The sequence below is a fragment of the Parasteatoda tepidariorum genome, chromosome 5 (assembly GCF_043381705.1).
Source record: "Parasteatoda tepidariorum isolate YZ-2023 chromosome 5, CAS_Ptep_4.0, whole genome shotgun sequence".
Taxonomy (NCBI): domain Eukaryota; kingdom Metazoa; phylum Arthropoda; class Arachnida; order Araneae; family Theridiidae; genus Parasteatoda; species Parasteatoda tepidariorum.
Window position 1 is genome coordinate 32,691,788 of NC_092208.1, and position 25,344 is coordinate 32,717,131.

General features: G+C 32.5%; 2 protein-coding genes across 6 annotated transcripts in view; both read left to right on the top strand.

Moving 5' to 3' along the window:
* The window catches only part of LOC107437182 (sn-1-specific diacylglycerol lipase ABHD11), a 14,240-nt gene extending 12,061 nt beyond the window's left edge, over positions 1 to 2,179 (top strand). For all 5 annotated transcript variants that reach the window (XM_043046356.2, XM_043046355.2, XM_043046357.2 and 2 more), the window contains one exon: positions 1,837 to 2,179. In XM_043046356.2, the coding sequence (XP_042902290.1) occupies positions 1,837 to 1,990 (154 nt within the window). In that variant the 3' untranslated portion in view covers positions 1,991 to 2,179. The remainder of the gene's footprint in view (positions 1 to 1,836) is intronic.
* Positions 2,180 to 8,503: 6,324 nt separating this feature from the next.
* On the top strand, positions 8,504 to 21,950 carry LOC107440239 (epoxide hydrolase 4; the record flags this gene model as incomplete). Its single annotated transcript, XM_016053111.3, is given in 6 exon segments — positions 8,504 to 8,629; positions 11,936 to 12,095; positions 15,331 to 15,504; positions 16,566 to 16,751; positions 18,773 to 18,921; positions 21,599 to 21,950. Coding segments are annotated over 6 exon segments (825 nt in total). The 3' UTR covers positions 21,747 to 21,950.
* Between the last annotated feature and the right edge of the window lie 3,394 nt (positions 21,951 to 25,344).

Here is a 25,344-nt window from a genome sequence, read left to right on the forward strand (position 1 = left end):
GCTCTCCATCGTAGTTCTTCAGGCAAATGATGCCTAGAGGTCATTATTACGAATTGGCTATCTCAGATTTTCAATGTCGCAATCACAGTAAAATTTGTGTGCTTTCTCTCAAACTTGGACTTTTATGCTCCAGGCAGATGACGTAAGCCGAGTGCAGCGCCACTAATTTGCATATTGCAATTTTACTCAGCTACTCTTAGTGGACAACATATGCAAATTTTGCACGGTTTGGCTTACTTTTGAAAGAGTTATCGCTATTTTTGTGATTTTTCCTTAATTTATGATAACCAGTGTAGTTAAAAGTACTAGATTTTACTTTTTATACAAGAAAATGTTGATAATTTTTAAACTCTTAGTCTTATCGACTTAGGTTGCTTTCCAATTAGCATAAAAATATGAAATAGAAAACAATAATGCACTTATATATGTAAAAATATATTAATTTTGATCCCTTCTTTGACTTTCTCCCTCAAGATGGCGAATAAAGCCAATCCCGAGTGGGAAAAAATATCAGATATTCTTATTGCCTCACTAAGCCACAAGTTTCAAAATTATTTCCAGGTTTCCCTTAATTTTATTTTAATCTTCTATTCAGGAATGTATCTCAAATTTTCAGAACTCAAAACGTTTAAGAGGGTTAAGTAAATATAGATCTGTAACTTTGTTTTTGCTTTAATTGGGGTTGTCTTTCCCATAAATCTCACACCTTTTAAAGTTCTTACTTAAGGTGAAGAAATCTAAGCAGTTGTGCAAAATTTCATTATGCCGCATTTATAAAATCACGCTAACACATATTTATAAAGCCATGATTAGAAGGTTACGATTTTTTTCAAATACGATTCATTTGTTTGGTTAATACTATTCGTTTGGTACTATTTATATTCGTTTGGATTTTATTCACATTCATTTGATTTATTTGGGTTTCATTTGGTTTGGCCATATACATTTGGTTCGTCTTTGGTGCATTATTGTGCTTAAAATTTTGATGGCTTAAGTATAGGAAGGAAGCCGTGTGTCATAAAATTTTGAATAATTTTTTTATATCTGTTGAAAAAAGGGACTCACACTAGACAGCTAGTGTACAAGTATCAGTAAAAAAAAACGTGTCAATGACGTAGATCTTCTGTCTTGAGTTCCTTAAGCGTTAAGGCTATTTTTTGCCACTAAAACAAACATATGTCAAATGGTTTTCTAGAGACGCGGTGGTTCAGGGAATGGAGTGTTCGCCTTCCGAGTCCCAGCGATGGATGGTCAATACGATGCTCCCGGCTTGCACCGACCACAGTGCTGACGTAAAAATATCCTCAATGGTAGGCAAATCATGTGTTAGTCCCTTTGTCGTTAGGCTAACCATGTGAGGTTTTCGTTGTTTTTCTCTCTGTGTCACACAAATGCGGGGTTCATCAGAAAAGTTCTCCACGAGGGAAACTTTCTCCCAATACTTGATCCAAGAGTTCTCTTGTCTTCTAGATTGGATTCAAAATTGCAAAACTGGAGTCTGACGTTAGTAATCGTGAACTAAAAATGGTGTCAGCGGTTCAACAGCGTTAATAATGGTTTTACACAAGGACTTTTTCTGAAAATTTAAACATAATGCATAATTGGTAAATGTTTAAGACTGTGTGTGCCTGCGGATCATTTAATTATTTAATTTTTTTTTAAATTTGACTCCTGCTTTTAAAACATTGAACTACTTAAAGAAATGGGTAACTTTTCACATTTATAGAAATTTGTTTTTGCCTTAGAATTTTTTCTTTAATATTCATCTCGGGTGCTTAATGGCTTTTCAAATGTCGTGCAGTAATATTATTTAACAGATTTTTCTCTTAATTTTAGGAAAGACCATACAGTTAGGATAATTGATAACACAATTCGACACTTCCCACTCGCCAAATTTCATAAATTCTGGGGTCCCACATCTCAAGGAGTCTTCGAAGCACCTAATGAATTTGTTGAATTCATTGCTACAAAGCACCTGAACCTACATTAGGAGATTTCTTCAAGTTTTAAAATATATGTTTATTCAAACAGTGATTTTAATGGATGTATTTTCATTGAACAAATCTTATACTTCCACTGTCTTACTTTTAAAACATTTATTCATTTTAAGAGATGTATAGTATTCTAACTTGTATGTTCAAAGTAATTAATAAATTTTAATTTCGATGTTATGTTCTTACTTTTATGTTTGAAGGCATTTCAAGTCAAATATAGATGTGGCAGTAGAATCTGAATACGTCAACTTTAGATGATACATTTAGATAAAAATGGAATCGAAACATTGAAAAAAGGATCCCAGTGTTTAACCTTTCGACGCAGGTGGAAAACCGGTGTCCCTTTTATATATATTTTTCCCTTTTATATATATTACAAACAGGATATATTTTGGTATAAATTCTCGAACGCAATTTAGGAAACTCAATCTCTGCGGGTCCCGCAGAGGACTGATCGTTAAGACACGGTTTCCAGCAGATCATCGAAGTCAAGCATCACTGGCTGCAGTCAGTGTGCGGGTGGGGGACCACTTGGATTAGTCTGCTTAGGGACCGAAGGTGTGCGGTATTGGTCCTCGTTAAACTGTTCTACCGTAAATTTCTCAACTTCGCGTGTAGGTCATCGGGCTACCGAAGTAGAGTATCAAAATTGTGATGGCATGTCTTCGGATCATCCTCAGGGATGTTTCCCAGACCGTCGTCAATAACCCACTGTGCAGCTCCAGTGCGACGTAAATAAACTACAACAGCGTTCTGTTTTTTTAACTTGACAATTGTTTATAAGTCTGCATTGAACACAGAAGCGTTCAAATGTATGCTGTACCAATAAATAACTAAATAAAGAACCATTTCAATTATACGAAAAAATATAAAATCTGATTTATTGGTTTGGTTTATTGGATTTACCAATTTGACTGTTTTATTGGTTGATTTGTAAGTTTGTGTGCTCAATTTATGCTTATAAACCTGTGTCAAATAGAAGGACAGATAGCACAATACAATATGAACGTAAGTCCAAGGTAACAGCGGGATTCGTACCCTCTACCTCCATGATTTGCACCGCGTATGGCGGGTGATACCGCACGGTAAGAGAGGCCCTTAAGAAATTTGATGTTTGCTACCGTAGTGGAAATGAAAACAGTTGAATTCAAATATTTTTCAAATAAAGTACTTTTAAAGTAGTAGAACTGATCACACAAATCGCGTTTGAATTTTGAGAGCTGAAGATAAGGGACTGATGGATGTTTTCATAAAGGGCACTATTTGCGGATCAGAAGCAGCCTTCCTTGACTTTATTTTCGTTAGCGGTTGGCTTATAGGTTCTAAAATGGGATTTCTTCGTATCATTCTCAAGGACATTTTACACACTATCAATAGCCCACTATACACTTCTAGCTCACCGTAAATGAAGTACTACTTCCACAAGAAACTGATAAAACATTCGTCTGAGTGTGAATATTTTATTAGGAGTGTGATCTTCCAGATTTAAATTATACAAAATCTGAAAATATTTCGAACGCAGTCATTGATTTTAATTCAACCTGGTTTTTATGTTAATGTTTTCTTTTATACTTCATCTACATATGCTACGGTACATGGTACCCTTTAGTAATATGAATTTTATTTACTCATTTATTTATTTTGTAAATTTGCTCCAATGCAGAATCTAACAAAACTTGTTTCGAACTCAGGATTCCTTTAGAAATAAAAGTTTATAACTTCTATAAAGAAGTTCGCAGGCCAGAAGACGATGGAAAATATGAATATTGATTCGAAAGCTGTGTTTGTTCAGGGGATAGAGAGCTCGTCTTCGAATGAGGCTACTCGGGTTTCAATCCCAGCAATGGATGGGCGATACAAATTCCTCACCTGGCTCACACCAACCACAGTGCTGACGTAAAATATTCTCATTGGTAGACAGATTACGGGCTAAAGCGCGGTCAGGCAATCCGTGGGGGTACTTGGGGTTTTCAACTCAGTGTAACACAAATGAGGGGTAGTTCCATCAAAAAAGTACTCAACGAAGGAATATTTCTCGTGATACTTGATCCAAGAGTTTCCTTGTTTTCTGGATAGGGTTCAAAATTTCAATGCTATTAAGTTGAATGCTGGTAGTCGTAAACCTTAAAATTGGGTCGGCTGTTCTATGACGGTTATAAAATAAAATGAAAGACTACTTGTAAATGAAAAAAAAATGCTAGTACCTCATGTACGTAATGTTATTGCCTTAATCTCTAAGGTAGTTGTCGTTGTAGGCCATTAATTCAATTTGATGAGATTAATTCTCCTTTTTCAGTGGTGCCATCTATGGCCACGAATTCGTCTTCTGCAAACACTCATACGTCGCACCAGTTTATAGGGCGGACCTACTCATACATCCATTCATTCATTCACATATCGTAATTTTGACCTGAACCAGAGAACGATCAATCNCTACCGTTAAGGGGGGAAAGGCATCCATTGTTCAAGTTAAACTTGATGTATTTTTATTTATTTATTTATTGATACCACATATATTTACTTCCTTATGGGCTCAACTAAGGCTTATAAGCCTTTACCAAATAGAAGGATAGCACTAAAAGTAACAGCGGGATTCGAACTCGCTACTATGGGGCCTCCCTGGCCGAGCGGTATCGCCGGTCCAAACGCTCTGTTAAGCGTGGAGGTAGCGGGTTCGAATCCCGCCGTAACCCTGGATGTATTCTCTGGGATGTCTTTCTCTGAATTGTTCTATCTGTATTTTCTATTTGACAATGACTTACTAGCCTATATATTGAGCACACAAGTCAGCAAATGTATGTAATTTCAATAAATCAAATCAAATCGAACTCGCTACCTCTACATGATTGGGAGCCAATACCGCTTGGCAAGGAGGTCCCGCAAAACTAGACGATAGCCGCATGTATTCAGGCTGTAATGGCCCCAAGAAATTGGCACCTCTGGGGCCACCCTAGTCAAGTGGTATCAATGAAGGTCTTGTCGTGTGGATATAGCAGATTTGATACCTGATGTAAAACACTGGATGTATCTTCGCGATGTTCTTCTCTGAAATGTATTATTTCTCTTCCTACTTGACAAAGCTTATAAGCCGTACTTATGTAATTGAGCACACATATGTAAGTATATGCATGTGTAAATAAATAAATAAACCATTTTACTAGAATATCCCTGCAATAGTGGTATCACCCGTTAAACACTGTGTATAACGTGAGGGTAGCGGGTCCGAATCCCGCTGTTACCTTAGTTGTATCTTCGTTCTGTTTTTCCACTTGACAAATATTTATAAGCCTTCATTGAGCACAGAAGTTTACCAATGTATGCGGTGGTACCAATAAATAACTAAATAAATAGCCATTTCAATTATACGAAAGTCCCTCAATTGACTAATCGTTAAGACACGGTTTCCAGCAGATCACCGAAGTCAAGCATCACTGGCTGCGGTAAGTGTGCGAGTGGGTGATCCCTTGTATTAGTCTGCGTAAGGACCGAGGGTGTGCGGTAATTAGTCCTCGTTTAACTGTTCTACCGTAAAGTGCTCAACTTCGCGTGCAAGTCGTCGGGCTACCAAAGCAGGGGTGCCATCCCTTCTACAGAGGAATGAAATTGTGATGGTTTGTCTTCGGATCATCCTCAGGGATGTTTCCCAGACCGTCGCCAATAGGCCATTGTTCAGTTCTAGTGCGACGTAAATTAACAACAACAACAACAACCACTACTACTCCAATTATACGAAAACATATAAAATCTGAGTTATTGGTTTGGTTTATTGCATTTACCAATTGAATTGGTTTATTGGTTGATTTGTTGCTTTTGTGTGCTCAATTTTGGCTTATGAACCTTTGTCAGATGGAAGGACAGATAGCACAATACAGAGACAATACAGTATGAGCGTAAGTTCAGGGTAACAGCAGGATTCGTACCCTCTAACTCTGCATTAAGGGACTGATGGATGATTATACAAGATATTGATATTGTATATGACATATGATGATCACTATTTGCGTATCAGATTTAGCCTTCCTTGACTTTATTTCCGTTAGCAGTTGGCCTATAGGATCAAAATTGAAATGGAATTTCTTCGGATCATTATCAGGGATGTTTCACACACTGTCAATAGCCCATTACGCACCTCTAGCGTACCGTAAATGAAGTACTACTTCCCCTAGAAACTGATAAAACATTCGTCTGAGAGTGAATATTTTATTGGGAGTGTGATTTTCTAGATTTGAAGTATACAAAATCTGAAAATATTTCGAACGCAGTCACTGATTTTAATTCAACCTGGTTTTTATGTTAATGTTTTTTTTTAAACTTCATCTACATACGTTGCGATACATGGTATATAACTCTTTAATAATAGGAATTTTATTTATTCATTTATTTATTCTGTTGTTGCTGTTGTTAATTTACGTCGCGCCAGAGCTGCACAATGGGCTATTGGCGACTGTCTGGGAGACATCCCGGAGGATGATCCGAAGACATGCCATCACAATTCTGATCCTCTGCAGAGGGGATGCCCCCCCCCCGCTTCGGTAGCCCGACAACCTGCGCGCGGAGTCGAGCATTTTACGGTAGCACAGTTTAACGAGGACCAATACCGCACACCCTCGGTCCCTACGCAGATTGATCCAAGTGGTCACCCACCCGCACACTGACCGTAGCCAGTGATGCTTGACTTTGGTGATCTGCTGGGAACCGTGTCTTAACGATCAGTCCACTGCGGGACGGGTAGTTCCATCATAAAAGTACTCAAGGAAGGAATATTTCTCCTAATGCTTGATCCAAGAGTTTCCTTGTCTTCTGGATAGGGTTCAAAATTTCAATGGTATGGAGTTGAATGTTGGAAGTCGTAAACCTTAAAATTGGGTCGGCTGTTCTATGACGGTTATAAAATAAAATGAAAGACTTCTTGTAAATGAAACAAAATGGTAGTACCTCATGTACGTAATGTTATTGCCTTAATCTCTCAGGTAGTTATCGCTGTAGGCCATTAATTCAATTTGATGAGATTAATTGATTCCTTTTTCAGTGGTGCCATCTATGGCCACGAATTCGACTTCTGCCACACTTATACGTCGCACCAGTTTATAGGGCGGACCTATTCATACATCCATTCATTCATTCACATATCGTAATTTTGACCTGAACCAGAGAACGATCAATCTCCAATTCAGTACTCCCAGAGGCATTTATCTGTTATGGGGACATGGGGGAATTTGTGAACAGACAGATTTATAGCGTGCACCTGTCACCCTTTACTATACGGGCAGTTTTTGGCCGGTTGGATTCGAACTCCCGTTCGCGAGAACGGGAGTCCAGCGCCCTGCCAACCAGGCTATCATGGCCCCAATCTTTTAGGAAGATTAGTTGAAAGCAGTAACTTACCACTTGAAGTATCCCCTCCTATTTCTTTAATAGCTATTCACACCCTGGTTCAAGTCTCAGCAATGAATTCTTCCTTTATACATCGATTCCAGTTTTTTAGTCCACAGTTTCGATGCAAAATATCACAATCTATCGCGAAGTCAGTGCTGAATACTTATCTAATGTGTGAACAAAAATTAAGGTTGTCGTGCCATTGAGAAAGATTTTTGGAAGTAAATTTATCCATGTCTAAAATGAAACATGAATGAAGGTTAGTTTTCAAAAAAAAAGTTCTTTGCAGAAGCTAGTTTGTATCTTTATTTGATTTGGGAGTTTTTTTTTTATTTTGTTGGATTACGTTTAAAGTTAATTCCGGTAACTTAGTTTTCAATAACCTCTTTTCGAATTTTGTATCTCGACACTTTCAACGTAAAGTTTTGTCGTTTTCTGAGATTGCTCAGCGGTATCATCTTATGAACCTTTGACCTTCTATAAGATTTTTGGATCCGTAGTAAATGATTCTTGTGATTTTTTTAATAAGACACTTGTATATTAATGGTTTTCAAGTTCCCGTGTCCTTTCGTAATTTTTAAAATTGAACCTACAGTTTACTCTGCTATTATTATAGAAGCTGATCTCTTGACTACCCAAGGATCTGGTTCATTTTCATTCAGACGTATGTATTAAAAGAACCTTCTTGGCCAAGCGGTATCACAAGCCAAAGTCGCTGTAGCATGCAAGTAGCTGATTCGAATCCTGCCGAAATCCTGGATGTATTTTAGAGCTGTTCTTCTCCGCATTATCTTTCTAACTGTAAAGCTGCCTTTCTGCTTGGCAAAGGCTTATAAGACGTACTTTTGTGCTTGAACACATAGGCTTGCATGTATGAGTACGAAAACATAAATGTATTTAAAAGACTCACGCCTAAAGTCAAGTTGGAGCCTCCCTGGCCGAGCTGTATCGCCCGATAAACCCAGTGTGGAGCGTGGAGGTGGCGGGTTCGAATCCCATCGTAAGCCTGGATGTATTATTTGTGACGTCCTTCTCTAAATTGTTCTATCTGTCCTTCTACTTGACAAAGGTTTATAAGCCTAAATTGAGCAAACAAGCCAGCAAATGTATGTAATTTCAATAAAGCAATAAAGTCAAGTTTTTGCATGCTGGTTGTGAGATTGAATTCACCACAATTGCTCTTTTAATTCAACTTCTTGTTGTGATTTAATTTAGTGTTTATCAAGGTCAATAGGCATAAAAATTTGAATAATGTCTTGGTAAGAATAGTTTTTAGATTAAATAAAATTGTGTTATTTAAATGTTTTCTCGTCTAGTTTTGAAATTCATTTAGTTTTATCAGGCATCATGTGAAAAATAGTACTTTTTTTATACAGCTTATTTTGCCTGCAATATGAAGTTGCAATTAACTATTGCATGAAAAAAATGTTTTTGTAGGAATTTTTGAAATAATCGTATATACTATTTAAATTGCAAAGAAAAAAGTGCTTTGTATTTATTTTGAATGGTGATAAAATTTAATTAAAACTGATTTCCTGCTCTCCAGAACTTCTTTCGCAGTTTCTGTCCTGTTACTTGATACCAATGAATGAGCATATTTCGCTCATTCATTGGTTACTTGTGCATTTTAGTCTACATCTGTATGTTAACTTATATTCTTAACGGTCTAAATACTGAAAGTACAGAGTTGATAATTTTATTTACAACAGCATGAGCAAAAATGATTTTTGCGGTATTTTTAGTTATACCCAAGGATTTTGATTCAGATTAAAAAAAAATTAAATTCAGTTCAGAAAAGTTAATATGCTTAATGAAATATTATTTAAACAAATTAAATTTCCAGTTATACTAGGAAAACTTCAGGACTTTTTACATCTTATTAATCTAATCATAAACTAAAAATCAATATTACATTCTGTAATAGTTGTAATATAAAACAAAGTAGTATTTTAAGATTCAATTTTAGGACCACTGCAGTGATTCCAGCATGCTTCGGACAGTGGATAAATATTTCCAGTTGGTACTCTTTTATAGTACGATTCTTGGCTTAATAAATTAGATTTATAGGGTTTTTACTCACCTGTTCAAAAGCTTGTTGCAGCAGTGTTGAGCCTTTTAAAAATTAACAGAAAATCTGTAATTTTTAGTTTGAAGTTCTGTACAGTTTTTTTTTTAAAAATATTTTGCTGATACTAGAGCAGTTGGCAACTCTGCTAATATTATCTTTTATTTTTTATTAATGATTTATGCAAATTTAAGAAGTTAAGTGCCAAAATCATAACTTTTGCAGGTGTAAATTTGTTAATTTTTCGTTCTAGGGTTTCTAAATTGTTTTATTAGTATAATAATTAAACAATTCAAAAAGCTTAGAAAGCGAAATTTAAAAAAAAAATCCAAGATTGGTTTATTGATAATATTTTGAAATTAATAAAATAAAATTCATGATTTTCTAATTCATTAGTAGCAATGAAATAAAAGTTCATGTAACTTATCACTGAAATATCCGTGTACTGCAAGTATTAAACTAAATATTACGGACGTGAAAATTGGAATTAATGGAAAATTGGAATTAATGGAAAATTAGAATATTAGACAACGTTAAAATACTTGGCTGTATATATTTAGTTACTTGGCGCGTATATATATATAGATATATTATAAAGTAAAGATTCATTTTGATCAGATTCAGTTACTTAAAATACAAAGTAAATAGTAAATTCCAAATTTTTTTTTATAATGCATGCACTTCTATATTTGTCTCATCTGTCTGGAAAAGAATTAGTTAAGTAACATTATCTAATTAATATTCTAGAGAAATGTATTAAATTCTTTATTAGTGGAAAATTAACTCACACTATTAATAAATTCTCAACATATTACCAATCCGTAATGTATTTTACAAACTATGTTTGCATATTTTTAAAAATCCAAACGAGTGTAACAAAGAAGCGATTAGCATGAGAAGATTTGACTAAATTTATTTCATACCCTAGCCTAACAGGAACATTTTCCGTTAAAAATCTTAATATTTATCTCCAATATGCTTTAATTTTCTCCCTACTGGAATTCAAATTGCGAATAGGTTATATAAGTTTATTCTTCAGTGGACAAATGTTGAAAATTTTAAGTGTTTGATTTCTTTGAAATTAAATTCTCCCGAAACTATTCCACCGATTTCGCTCAAATTTCGTATTACCATGTAATATTGCATTTTTTGAAACAAAAAAAAAAAAAAAAACTTTGTAATTCAAAGTTTTTTTTTTCCGACCATTCATAAATGAAGTAAAAAATAATAAATATTATTAAGCAATAAATAATAAATATTATTAAGCAATAAATAACAAATAATATTAAGCAATAAATAAGCAATAAATAGTATAGTCACTTTGCCCATGGAATTATCTTTGGATGAGCTAATTTTATAATTGGCAGTAAAAATGCTTTAATTTGCTTCAAGAGTTCTCGAGATATAGTGAAATTCGCAAAAAATAAAATTTACATTAAGGGGTTCAAGCTTTGGAGCGCTTTTTCTAACCAAACTCTAGGGACCATATTTCCAAAATTGGGCATATTTTGGGGGTCAGAAATCCGAGTCCATCAAAAAAAATCATGCTCATTTAAAAAAAGTAAGTTTTTGTGTTTTATTTCATAACTTAAATCAGCATATTTGAAGTCACCCCCTCAAGTCATCAAGAATGAGTCCTAGAGCGGGAAATCCGATCATTAGAACAAAAATTAATCAGAGTGGTCCGTTTTTCACATTGATAAATTTGAAATTTCATGACTGTAAAGATTAGCTTGTTTTAAACCAATGGCCCTTCCATTTTCGTTTGTGTTTTTATTTCTTATTTATAATATATAAACGAAATTCTTTTATTCTCTGATATAAACCTAGAGATCCAAAGGTAATTCGTTGACTTTTTCTTCGGTTTGTTTCACTTACTATGTGACATCTTAAATTTGTAAATATTTAATCTCGATTCTTATAGAAACTTGTAAAAAGAACGAAAAGGGGGAAAAACATTGCTGGTTGATCTTCGTTGAGAAACGATCCATGGAGATCCATTTCCATGGTTTCTCTCACGATCCATGGAAATTTTGAAGCATCATTAAAACTAAAATATAATTCTAAATTATTATTGTGCATTATATTAAAAAAATATTTACCCTTTAGAATTGATAAGTATAATTAAAACAAAAATGTAGAACTGTTAACTGTTGGCCGTTATCAAATTATTTCTTCATAATTTATGGCTCAGTTTGAGTTTTTTGTAGTCCATGTGCGAAAAGAATTTTCAATCAGAAATTATGTTTAAGTTTTTGTGATTATGCCTGCTAACTCGCTTGATATTTTAATGCCAAGGCTAAACCAAAATAAGAACGCTTTTGTAATCTAGAAAGAAGAATATGAATAATAGCTTGCTAGGGGAGCTTAGTATCTAGATGTTTAAAATTCAGCCTGTTATTATAAAATTTTATTGTTTATTTATAATTTAAATATTGTTATTGACATTTTATGATCAAATCTTAAGTGTCATTTTAGTTATATAGATATTGAGCATTAGTTTCAGGTATACACCAATCAAAATGGCCCATAAAGTGTTTGAGACATTAAGAGGAAAAAGTAATGACAAGTGTCCTGTTATTTTTATGCATGGCTTAATGGAATCCAAAGAAACATGGAGAAGGGTTCCTGAACGTGTGGCAAATAAAACGAAGAGAAAGGTATGTATATAGCTTTGCATTTTTATTTTGATATCTTACGTGCGAAAGTTTCTCCTTTTCTACCAATCAAGTTTATTCGCACTATTTTATTCATCCCCCTAATGTATTAAAAAACAGCTACAGTGGTGCGTTGTATTTTTAAAAAATCAGTTTAAACAATCTTTAAACATTATTTTTCAAGAAAATAAGCTTAAACAAACATCATATTTATCTAAAACAAGTAAAAATAAGAAAATTATCCAAAAATAGGATTAGTTATACGTTGTACTAGATAAACTAACGAAAGAAGTAATGTGAAAAAAAATCACAAATAAAAAGCAAAAATGAATATGTAGTAGTATTGATTCTGTAAACAAAAACTTTACTTGGTGTCTAAATACCAAATGACAGCAGAAAAGTAAAGAGACAAACATGTGCAAGGTGGTTGGTTATACAAGCAGGGCATGAGGATCAAGCTTGAATAAGGTGATAATGGAAAAGAGATAAGAAACAGGTAGGGTAAACTAACCAGTGAAGGAACACTACCCAGTGAAGGAACATTTCATATATATTGTTTAAAAATAAGAATTTGAAAGTTTTTTTCTTCAGATTGATTGGTAACAATAGCTTACTGCAAAACAATAGGAAGTCATCTAGCAATGTTTTGGATTACCTGGTCAAATAGACTTCTATGGAAAATTTTTTGAATTTGTTATTATCTCTGCAACACCTTGTTTCTTTAAAGAAAATATAAGGTGAGTGTTTGTATTTATGTTTGAAGTGGAATTAATTGCATGTAATAGTTTTATTTTTCTCACTGTGAAATGGAGAATTCAAAATATAGTTATTGAAGTTGCGTTTTATTTTTTTAAGTACCATAGCATAATAAAGTACTGAGATACCTATTGTTATCCTATCACCTATATATAATAAAGTACTGAGATACCTATCACCTTATGTGTTTATTCACTGGATCACCAAACGATGAAAAACCAGTGAAGGAGCAAGTGTTCCTTTACTGTTTTTTTTCTAAGTTAACGAAAATTAAAGATAAACTTTAAATTTCTTGTACCTTTAGTGATGTTCCGCATCCAAAGTATGTTAAAAATACCAAAAACTTCTAATTAGTGAGGGAACAGGCATGTTCCTTTACAGCGCATAGATTTCCCAGTGAATGAACAGTATGTGTTAATATGTTGACGCTTTAATTTTCAATTTATGATTACAAAAAAAAGTTAAGTTTTCCAAGTATTTATATGCTATAATTTCAAGAATACCCAACCAAATTCATAAAGAGCATTAAAAAATAACCAAAATTAAGTGTTCCTTTACTGGGTATTCATTCACTGGTAAGAGCTGTTCCTTCACTTGGTCTTCTTACTACTTGTCATTTGAACCTCCAAAACTTTAAAGCAATATTATGTGAGTTCTCTACAATTTTTTTACATAATTTACAATTAGTAACAAATATGTTGAGACTGTCATTTAACTAAAATTACGAATTTTTAAATTAATAGGATTTTTTAAAAGGCAAGCGAAGCTTAAGTGCTCCTTCACTGGTTAGTTTACCCTATTTAGGGTTTGTTGAAAACTCCAGACAGCAAACATTAAAATAGATTTCCAATTATTTGGGAAAAGATGGGATATTATGAAGATCATTGAACAAATTATTATAATTTTTCAAAATAGGAAATAATTGCCATAAATCAAGCTCGATAGATGAAGAGCAGTGTTTAATGATTTTAGCACAAGAAAACTGAAGCCCATTATTAGAATTCAAACTATGAAAGAAGATGATTATTGTTTAATATCTTGATTTTGGATATATATCATTCCCGTTCCTTAAGTCGAAATTTAAGTGTACATTTAGTTTGTCTAATACATGCTAGACCATGTTGACAAAAATTTTGATAAATATTCCAGGTATAAACATAAGCAATAAAGTTAAGGAAATTTAGTTTGCTTACAGGAAAAAAAACTCTTAATTTAAATTTATTCAAAATTTTAGCTGTTTGAGGATTGATTTTTCGATGATATGACAAAGCAATCAAATCGTTGAAGTTCTTCATAAATTGTCTGTCGCATAACATGATTTAATTTTTTTCCATGGAATTAATATTAGAAGGAAATCCATATTCAACAACTTTTAAGATAAATAAGCTCTTCATTGAAGTTATTACTACAAGAACAAATTTAACAAGCGCAGAAGAAGGTAAGGTAGTAATCTTTTGATTAGGAGAATAAGAAATGGTAAAGGAATGTAATCGCAAACTATTTTGGACAAATAACAGTGAAAAAAAAAAGGGCCGGGATAGCCTGGTCGGTAGGGTGCTGGGCCCTTATCCAAGAGGTCGTGGGTTCGATCCTCGACGACCGAAGACTCCCCGTGTAGTAAATGGTGACTGATGCACGTTAAATCTGTCGAGTCTCAAAGTCCTCCATGTTCTCACAACAAATCAATACCTCTGGGGGTACTGATCCAGGAGTTTCCTTGTCTTCTGGATTGGTTCAAAATTACAAGGCTGCGGAGTTGAACGTAAGTAGTCGTAAACCCATGAAATTGGGTCGGCTGTTCAACGACGGTTATAAAATAAAATAAAATAACAGTGAAAGAGCCACGATGGCTCAGGGGACAGAGCGTTCGCCTTCCAATGAGGTTCGATCCCGGCGATGGCTGGTCGATATGACTTCCGCATCGGGCTTGCACCGACCACAGTGCTGACGTGAAATATCCTCAGTCGTATATGAATCATGGGTTAGAGTCCCCTCGCCGACTGGCTAACGGTGGGAGGTTCTCGTGGTATTCCTCTCCATGTAACGCAAATGCGGGTTAGTTCCATCAAAAAGTCCTCCACGAAGGCAAAATTTCTCCCAATACTTGATCCAGGAGTTCCCATGTCTTCTGGATTGGGTTCAAAATTACAAGGCTATGAAGTTGAACATTAGAAGTCGTAAACCCAAAAATTGGGTCTCCTGTTCAACGACGGTTATAAAATAAAATAAAATAACAGCGAAAAATTTATCGTCATCATTGTTAAAAAGAACCTTTTTAAAAAAATTAATCATTTGTTTTCCAGTTAAAACTTAAATTGAATGCAAGGATTTATATAATCCGTAAAGGATATTCTATGGATCCTTGCATTCCCACTGTAAACTTGCTTCCTTGTCAAAGTTTTGTTATCCATGTATCTCAATCTCATTCCATTTTTATTCAATAGCTTTTTTGATCAAGATTTTAATATTTTTATTATTTTAGGTTTATGCCTTCGATGCTCGAAATCATGGCGAAAGTGAACACACTATGGTTTCCAATTTTGATAACAATCTTTATGACCTTTACCACTTTATGGACACAATGAAAATTGAAAAATCTATTTTAGTGGGTCATAGTATGGGTGGAATGACGGCCATCAAAGCTGCCCTAGACCAGGTATGTTTAAGTGTTTTTGATGTATTATAATACTTAGTCTGTTACTGTTTCAAAATTATCTACTAATTATAAAACATTAGATTTTTCCTTGATGAATTTAGTTTTGTAACTCAATACTTTACCACGTTTCAAGATTTAAAAAAAAATTAAAATTTTTCAAGTTTTATTTTATTGGCTTGAATATTTGAGGCAATAATATTTTGAGTTCTTTAATGAGAAAATAATAGCATTAATTTGAGATAAATTTCAATAGAGTTTAAGAAGTAGCTTGCAATCAAATTTTATTTCAATAACGTATGCAAATGTGTTGATTTTAGTCTTCCAATAAATCGCAAGATAAATGAGTTTTGATTCTCAATTTAGTTTTTTAAATCCCATTATTACCAATGTCTTTATTTTTATTTTTCGTAAATAAAGTCATTTAAATTGGTCATCACAGACTAATTAAAGAACTTATTAAACTTTAGATGCTCAGACATTATTGAAAACTTAATCACGTAAGCTGCTCATGTAATATGAGAAATAAATTCAAATATAAAGTTGAAGGTCGTAATAAAAAACTTTATTTAGGCAAAAAGAAAATTGGTGAAAATTAATGCAATAAAGTGCGTAATATTCAAGGGTTCAAGTCACAAACTGAAGAAAATTTATTTCACCATTTACGCTAATAAATTACTCTGTAATTTAGTAACTATTTTATTTCCTTTTTGAGAATTCTTGATTTTGCCAAATTGTCATCTTATTTCATTTTACGGATATTGTTAATTTCGCTTATGATCATATGTTGATATTCAGCTTTCGATCCATTTTAAGCACCAACAAAATAAGACAAGAATAAAAAACCCTGTTTTCATGATTTTTCTGAGACTTATACTTTTAAATTTTAATTTTGATATTCCTCTGCCTAAATTTTTCTTAATATTCCTCTCCTTTTCTTTTCCCTTGCTTCCTCTGAAAATTTGAACAATTGTTCAATTTTTTAAATATTACTAGTCTTATAAAATCATAGGAATATTTATAATCTATTAAATTGACTAAGATTTATTCTTTTCTCATTTCAGCCATCAAGAGTAGAAATGGTGTTTAGTGTGAACATGCATACTGATAAAATACATCCAGAAATCATTAATAGATGGTTATTTCACTTATTGAGACTAGCGGATGGATATTGCACCTTTGAAATAAACAAACCAAATATGGCATTTGTTACTGAGCCGCCATCCAACGAAAAAATGAGGAAAAATGAGGTAGGTATAAAAATTGTAATTTCCTCATTACCTGAAAAACTTATATGGCGATTTTAGTATCAAAATAAATTTTATTGCATGATCTTACTGAATAACAAGTTTAAAAAACGCACTAATGTTTATGATTAAAAGCTCTTCTAACACTTCCTCAAACCATTAAAGTCAGATCTTACATTTCATCAATTTTCAGAAGCAAGGTTGAGTTTAGTTTGACAACGACAATAAGAAAAAACAGGTTTTAAGAATCTGGAAGGAATTTTTTAAGTCTTTAACATACCGTCCATCGTCCGAGACCTCAGCAAATTAATTTTTTTCTAGTACTAGTGAATAAAAGCTTAAGTTTTTAAATAGAGTAGAATTTTCATGAGACTTTCATCAGAACTTTGAAACCTGACCATTGACACATCAGACCTTTGATATGCTTGTTTATATACGTAGAGGTATACAAGATTCTACTCTTCTAATCAAGCATCCTGGGACAAAAGCTCAAAAGGTTCTTTTAAATATCAATGATCGGAATGATTCTTGTCTACCTTCGCCTGCGTGATCTAATATCTCCTTACCTTTAGTAGATAACTCAGGCCAAAATAAAATTTGAAGAATCATCAAATCTAAGTGATTAATACACAATGCTAGATCCACAACTATCTCCGAATTGATCCACTTGCTCAGCACATTGTAAAATTAAATGTCAACTTCATCGACAAGTTCATCAAATGTTAGGATGCTAATTTCAATGATATCTTCCAATTTGAAAATCTGATGGCCGAATTACTGCTTTCTTCCTCAGAGATTAATTCTTTTTCAATGTATTAACATGCTCTGTAAATATTGAGAATACCACCTAACACATGGTGCATACTCATCTCTAATACTACATACCTGGAGGTGCCTTGCTTTTTCAGGGGCTTAGAAGCCAGCAGACTTGTTTCTCTCGCTTTGCCAGTGATCACTTGAGACGCCTCTCGTATGTTCAGGGGCGAAACACTTTTGGACTTTGCACTAAATGTAGGACTGCTCAGGTTTTGCCCGAGCATATTCTAAACTGTATCGATTTTAGGATCGACGAGGTTTTTTCAAAACCTCATCTGTTTTTAGACTTTCTGGACATTTTCGGACTTATGGATTTAATCTAATAGGGATGGACCTCTTGGGGATTAGAAACAGCAACAATACTATATAGTTTTCATCTTATTGTTATTTCATTATTACTTTATGTGTTTATCACTGAACGATCACTCACCAATGATCCAGCTACAATAAAATCGTAACCATTTGCTTACGGCTGGTACAACTGATGGCCCAGAATAGCAGGTGCGCAGGCGCCGTAGTCAATAGTTTAATTTCATTTAATAGGCTACCCTCTCCTTTCTACGAGTTTCATTCCACTTCCTTACTGTACTACGACATTGACTCCAAAGTTTATTATGAATGGCCAAAGTGTCGCAAGCATCCCAGCTCAATTTAGAAGAGTAGGCCAGAGCAATGACAGTTTGAACGCTTCTATTTGGAAATAAGGTTTCGTAGGATTTGAAAAAGATAAATTTCTGCATTCAGATGAAAAAATCCCATTAATGCTCAAAACATTTGAGGAAGAAGTGACACGGTGTTCAGTATCTCGCAATTTCATTTTCAATTTTTTTTATTTTATTTTGTTCATTGAAATGAATAAAATAAAGCGAATTATTCAAAATTTTAATCAGTAACTAAATAAAAAAAATCACGTTAACAAAATTTTCCGTAGGATAACATAGTAGAAAATTCTACTTACTCTGTCATGAAATAGTAAAATAAAATTATTTCCAATCTACGCTTCTTTCAATATTAACGTACACAAATAATGAAGAAATTAGTTAAAGGACGCTGTAATTTTAAAAATTCATATATTCTTTTTTAATTATCGTAGAACTCCGATAAATGCATTATAATATGTATATCATTGAAGTGATTGTTTTCCTTGAGATCTGGCTAAAATCAAAACTACGATTTAATTTTGATATAATTTCATAATTTGTTTTCAGAAACTTTACAATTCCGTGCACGTATTTAGATGTCTGGCTCTCTCAGATGCTCTCCTTGAATTCGACGCAGCACAGCCCACTACCCACTTAAATGGAAAGTATCCCGGGCCAGCCTATTTTATTTTTGGTCCAAGAAATATATTGTGTGGGTAAGTGATTCATTAGTTTCTAGTCTATTTTGGAATGGTTTCATTGCAATCATGGTTTAAAATTGCTAGTCTGATATTCCCTTTGTAAAACTCCAAGCAGCAGATTTCGATATCCACATATAATTTAAATAACAATTTTAGAATTAAGATAACCTAGTAAAGAACCTTAAAATCTAAATTTTAAACATGTTGCTTTTTTTGGAATGCCCATCCTGCTACATACAGTGTGAATACGATGAATGGCTTTTCAAAAACCTTCGCAAAAACGTAGATTTGTTTCTTTATACAGTTCATCTATAAGTTTCTTATGTAGCACCAAAAGCTCGGGTATTTCTCTATCTAAATTGGCAACACTAGTCATCTATAGTAATTCATTAGGATAGGTTTTCATGAGTAATAACTTTAGTAGTGTAAAAAAGTTTCAGAAATACAAATTATTTAAGTCTGATGAGGATTGTTTTTCAAAGGAAGTGAACTAAAGCAGAACTTTTTGAAACAAACAGAATTTGTACACAAATTTATTAGAACTTAAGAACTTAAACACTCGTTTATATATCCTTATATGTTTACGTTATATGTTTAGTGATGAACAAAATTCTATCACTTCTAATTTGATAAAATATTAACACATTGCCATTGCTAGTAGCAGGAAAATATTTTTTATAGTTTCGAATCAGTAGTATTTTTAGTCTCAGTAATTAGTTATACGGAAAGCAGTAGCATAAAATTTTGGTATATAATTACCTATACGTTAAGTATAACAAATTAGAATTATTTTGTATTTTAATAGAAATAAAAATATAGTTGCGAAATACTTATTTAGATTAAATTTTTCCTTATTTGAAATGGTTGTAAGAATTTTAAACATAAACCACGTAATGGTTTCGCACATTGTCTTACCAATTATTGATGACAGTTTGCCTTTTACTCTACAATAAGGAAAGATACTTCCTGATCTTGATATTTTTTGAAAATTTCCTACGAAATACTCCGAAGATTATTTTAACTTTAGAGTTGTTTAGTTTATGCGATTTTTTAGACTCGGCAATAAAGTTTAAAGCTTTCAGAGGTTTGAGGGATCTGCAATAAATTATGATTGAAAACAGTTCCCTGAAACACTCTGTGCAGAGAAAACCAAGCAATAAGCTTGGAATTTGCATAGATTACTTTGTATTGAATTTGCAATAGGTGAATAAAATTTCGTACACCTAGCTTAAATATTTATGGAGATGTGGACATTTTTTATTAAGTATTTTTTTGTCTTGCGTTTTTTTTTCTGTGACTTACAGTAAAATTGAACCACATTTTTGGAATATTTTGAAATTAGATAGGATTTTTTTTTAAATTTAAAAAAAAAAAAAATTCTAAAAGCTGCGTTCTTAACGCAGTTCTTTTGCACTGCTCTTACGTATTTTAAAGTTTTTTTTCCTCCATAATCTTGTATGTACTCGCATTCGGCAATTAAGAAAGTCTTATTTGAATGTCTTTAAAAAGTAAAAAGTTTCAAGTAATTTCTTATGTAATTTTTCTATTTTTTAAAAAAAAAAATCTTAAAAATCTGGAGTTTTCCACAAATGGTTGCTAAATAAAGATTTCGCTAAAATTAAATATTATCTAAAATTAAGAAAAATAGAATAATATAAAATTCAATTCATTGTATTCAATTCATATATAACTTTAAAAATATCGTAGACATTTCCCAAAAATGGTTAAAATTTAAGTACTTCCGTGCTAGCACCGATTAGTACATTTCTATATTGATTGGGCTAGCAATATGATATATTGAGCGTCCAGTTTATATCACCACCACCTAAACATCTCGTTTGACCACATTTTTTATTTCAACATAGCTTTGTCTTCCCTGAATGAATTTTTAACTTTTAATGTTGATTGAAAACTTACTTGAAGAATAGAATTTTCGAATTGACTGGAATTTTGAGAGGCTTCAAATCAATTAGTTTTTCTGTGTTTCTTAAACCGGTCCTTTACAATACCTACAATATTTTACAATTCCTACATTTACTTCCCCATGGTAGTTAGAGCATCCTACTACAAAAAGGTCAAAATAGCCTGCGAATTCTCATGTAAAATGTTGTTCGCGATGTAGTAACAGAAATACAGGTGTGAAATGTAGTTAATGTAGTTAGCGATGTCTTTGAACTTTGCTCACTGTGACTCGTTTTTGACTGATTTTACGAATAAAGTTAAATAACATACTATATCTTTTTTAAAAAAAAAGGTTTCCGATAATAAACCGTGGTAGCTCAGGGGATAGTGTTCCGCTCCCAATGAGGTAAACCTTATTCGAATTCCAGCAATTACTGGACGATACGAATTCCGCATCTGGTCTGCACTACGATCACAGTGCTGACGTGAAATATTCTCAGTGGCAGATGGATCATGGGTTGGAGTCCCCTTACCGTCAGGCTAACTGTGGGTTCTCGTGGTTTTCCTCTTCATGTAACGCAAATGTGCATAGTTCCATAAAAGAGTCATCCATGAAGGCGATTTTCTCCAAATACTTGATCCAGGAGTTCCCTTGTCTTCTGGATTGGGTTCAAAATTACAAGGCTGCGGAGTTGAACATTAGTAGTCATAAACCCTTATGTTGGGCCGGCTGTTCAACAACGGTTATAAAAAAAATATTGCTTAGCCGATTTTTTTCTTCTAATTTCAGAAAACGACTTTACACCTTGAGTCATATTAAACATTTTCCGGAAGCTGAAGTAATACCAATGACAGACTACTCCAACGACTTATTTAGAGACAAAAAACTAGCTAATGCTCTGTGTGAAACAATTCTTCATGTACAAAAATTTATTTGAGAGTATTTAGATTTTTAATCTTACTATATTAGGTATTTAATACTTGCAAATCTTTGTTTGATATCTGTTCAATGTTTCTTTGTCAGTTTTACAATGTTTTTCAAAAATACTTACTCTTTGATTATTCAATGTTTTATACAGTTTTGTAAAAGTGATTGGAATTTAAGATTTGCCTGTCCAAATTAATAAATATTTTGAATTTAATTGTATTGTTTCATAATTATGGTTGATATATTTTTTTATTTCTTATTAAAAATGTAGTTACAAGTATCTAACACATACATATGCAGTTACAAGTAGATGGTAAATAACTATTAATATAACAAAATTCCGCTCGAAACCTCATATGGCCAGAGAGAAATAAGACGTAGAAACATTTAAAATAGTTTGTTGCTACATTCTAATCATTGTCTTTCCATTTCTGTTTTATTTAACAATCGTACGGTGATTGGTTTAAATTTTAAGTATCTCCTTCAGTAAGGATCTTCTAAATTTTGATTTTTTTTTAATTCCTGCGTTTATACATTACGAGTGATTTGACGCTGCTAATGTGTCAATGTTTTACCTTAATTTGTGATAAAATCTCTTAAAAATATATACATTATCGGCAGACATTACAGAACACCACGGATTTTAGGTCAGCTTAACTTGTCAATTTGTAATACTGCTTGAAAAAAGTAAATCAGCCAATTATAGGCGTGATTAATTGAAATATTTCTTAAATTAAGGAAAAGGCATCCACAGTAAGAAAGTAAAAAACACAAGAATTGGCCAAGTCGACATTAGTACTTTTTTTTCTTAGGGGAAAAAAATTAAGATTTTGGAAGCTCTTTCAGCAAAGGATATTAAAAAAACCAGTTTAAACTTAAAGCGAAACTTTGATTTTAATATTACATTTTTAATTAAAAGCCTGATACAAAAATTAAAATGTTCACAATAGCTTTAACTTTAATAATTTAAAATTTCGAGTTTAAAATGTAATTTTAATAATATTATAAACATATTTAGTTAATACGTCTTGTTATTCTCTTAATTTTGCTATCTCTACTTCTTACGAAATCTTTGCACTTTTATTCTGCATTTAATTTTCCTGCTCGTTTAATTTCATTACAGACAGTGAAGGTATAGAAAAAATAGCTGCCACTTAAATTTAATTTTGTTAGATTAATTGCTAATTTTCTCTTCGTATCGAAAAGACTAATTAAATAATGATTTATGTTCTTATAAGAAAAACTTAAAGTAAGAAAAAGCTTTTAAAAGGCTTACATTAATTTTTTCTGCACTTAGTTTCATAACTTTTTATTAGAAATATTCTAATTCTTTTTACCATAACAGTTTTTACAATCTGAATAAACTTTTTGTCATAAAATCACTTCAAATTAGCAGATGTTGCAAGAGCGAAAAAATATTTTTTTGTAATTTTACTATAATAATCTGTATTTTTTTAAGAAATGCTAAAACTATTGAAATGATGGAACATAGGATCGCTGGTACCATGAAGATCGAATTATTCAGTGATTTCTCATAAGAAAATTTTTTAGATTTTGAAAAAGTGTTTTTTTTTTAATGATTAAGCGGTCCAGGCGATTGAATCCAGTCTTTCTGCTTGTGACTCGATACCAGATTGTGCGAACTAATGACTTAATTTCTCTGATTTAAATAAGTAAAACGCATTGCGAAGTAAAATATAAGACTTGCTGTTGTAAACAAAATTAATTAGATTGTGAAACGTCTGCAGTAAAACTTAGTAATCTCATATCTGGATGCAGAGGTTTTGGAAGAAAGCACCGCTATTTAAAAAACTTAGAGGCAGAAGGTCCCAAGTGAAAATTTAGGAAAAAATCGCTGCATCGAGGAAACACCTTATTTTAGTTAACAATCGGGAGTTAGGATAGTTGTGTTTTTACTTCATGAGGCATCTTCAGGTCCCATTATTTTATGGATTCTTATTTTTTTCCTCTTTGTTTTCCTATAGACTTGCTTTATAACTCTTTGCAATAAAGTGACTCTGCTTCTTCATTTTCACTTGCAACTGATATATTTAAATACATGCTTATTACCACAACCTATAGAATACAACGATTATTTTTTAATAATTACCTTTTTTTTACCCTAAAATAGTCAAGAAAATTTTCCCTTCCAGAAAAATGTAAATCCAGTTTATCCTTAGGCGATATTGTACGCAAGTCTATTAACACTAAAAAGACTAAAATGCCTATATTGCCCGAAAGCAGTCAAAATGACTGCATTGTGAAAGAATAACGTATAAAGAAATTTGCTTAAAATTAATTTTTAATATTTTTGATATTATTTTCTGTTACATAACAAGTTATTAGCAAATATCAGCAATAAAAACAATTATGGAGGTCACAAAATCCAAAGAAATTGTGTCATTATAAACATCATTGTTTTTCTAATTGAAATTAAAAAGCAGTCAAAATTACTTCCTTTGGCAATCTAGGGTTAAAAAGTTTAAATACGAAATAATTCCTAAAAAAATATCTGTTTATGCAAATATCTGTTTATATATTTATGCAATCCAAACTTTTCCCGATTAGGAAATTTTCGAATTTGCTGTAGTATAAAAAACATTTTTTGTACTAAGAATTTTTTTAAAAATGACCAATTATTCATGAACCTGGTTTGCTTCGATTCGGTAAATTAGTACTGTACTATATATTTGCTAGAGGTTTTTAATATTTTACATGAAATGCATCCGTCAGTGCTTATGTTCTTCAGGTATTTACAAATCACAAAAACCTATTAATTACTTTATATTTGCAATCATATTTAGCAAGACTTCACTTTTGCTCCATGGACTATGTTTTTACTAATTGTTGCAAATTTTTACTGTTATGGCATCTTAATTTCATACAAAACCATTTCATAAGATGAATGCTTTTTTAAAAATTTACCATTAAAAATATATATATAAATCCCAGACACAGTGAAATACTATTGAGGTTAAAATATTTCTTTTTAAAACAAATCTCGAACAATCTAGTTGAACGCGAAAAGAAACGCAATTTCCGATTCACTTTCGGGAGAATATAAATTCAGCTTATCCTCAGGCGAGATTGTGTGCAGTCGATTAGAAGGTTGAGAATCAGAAAAGTTTCTAAGAAACTTCTTTTGACGCAATCCTACCTCCCACGTGACCGTTAAGAAAAGACGAGAAGATTGTTTTAATTTTCTGAGTATTGAAAGGGCATTCAATCCCAAGAGAACGAAACAGACTAAGAAATTCGAATGCAGAATCAATTTTCATTCCATTCTGACGACTTCCTAAATATGCTTCATTTAAGAAGTTTAAGATCTCATTTTATTTCCTTAAAAGAGAGAGATTTATAGTTTGTATTTTAAATTAGTAGCAATCTTGCTTTTTAATAAGAACTTTGTAGTTTTTAAATGAAAATGTATTTCCAGATGCGGGGTAAAGTATATATACTTGTTTTTGCAAGAACATTTTTGGAACTGCAAATCAATGTCTGTTTTGCAACACCTTGCAGAAATCTATCATGTTAAACCAATAGTGAATTATCAATTCTTTAAATCCATAAAATGCTTCAAATGCTATGTGTGGTTAGTTTAATTTTTA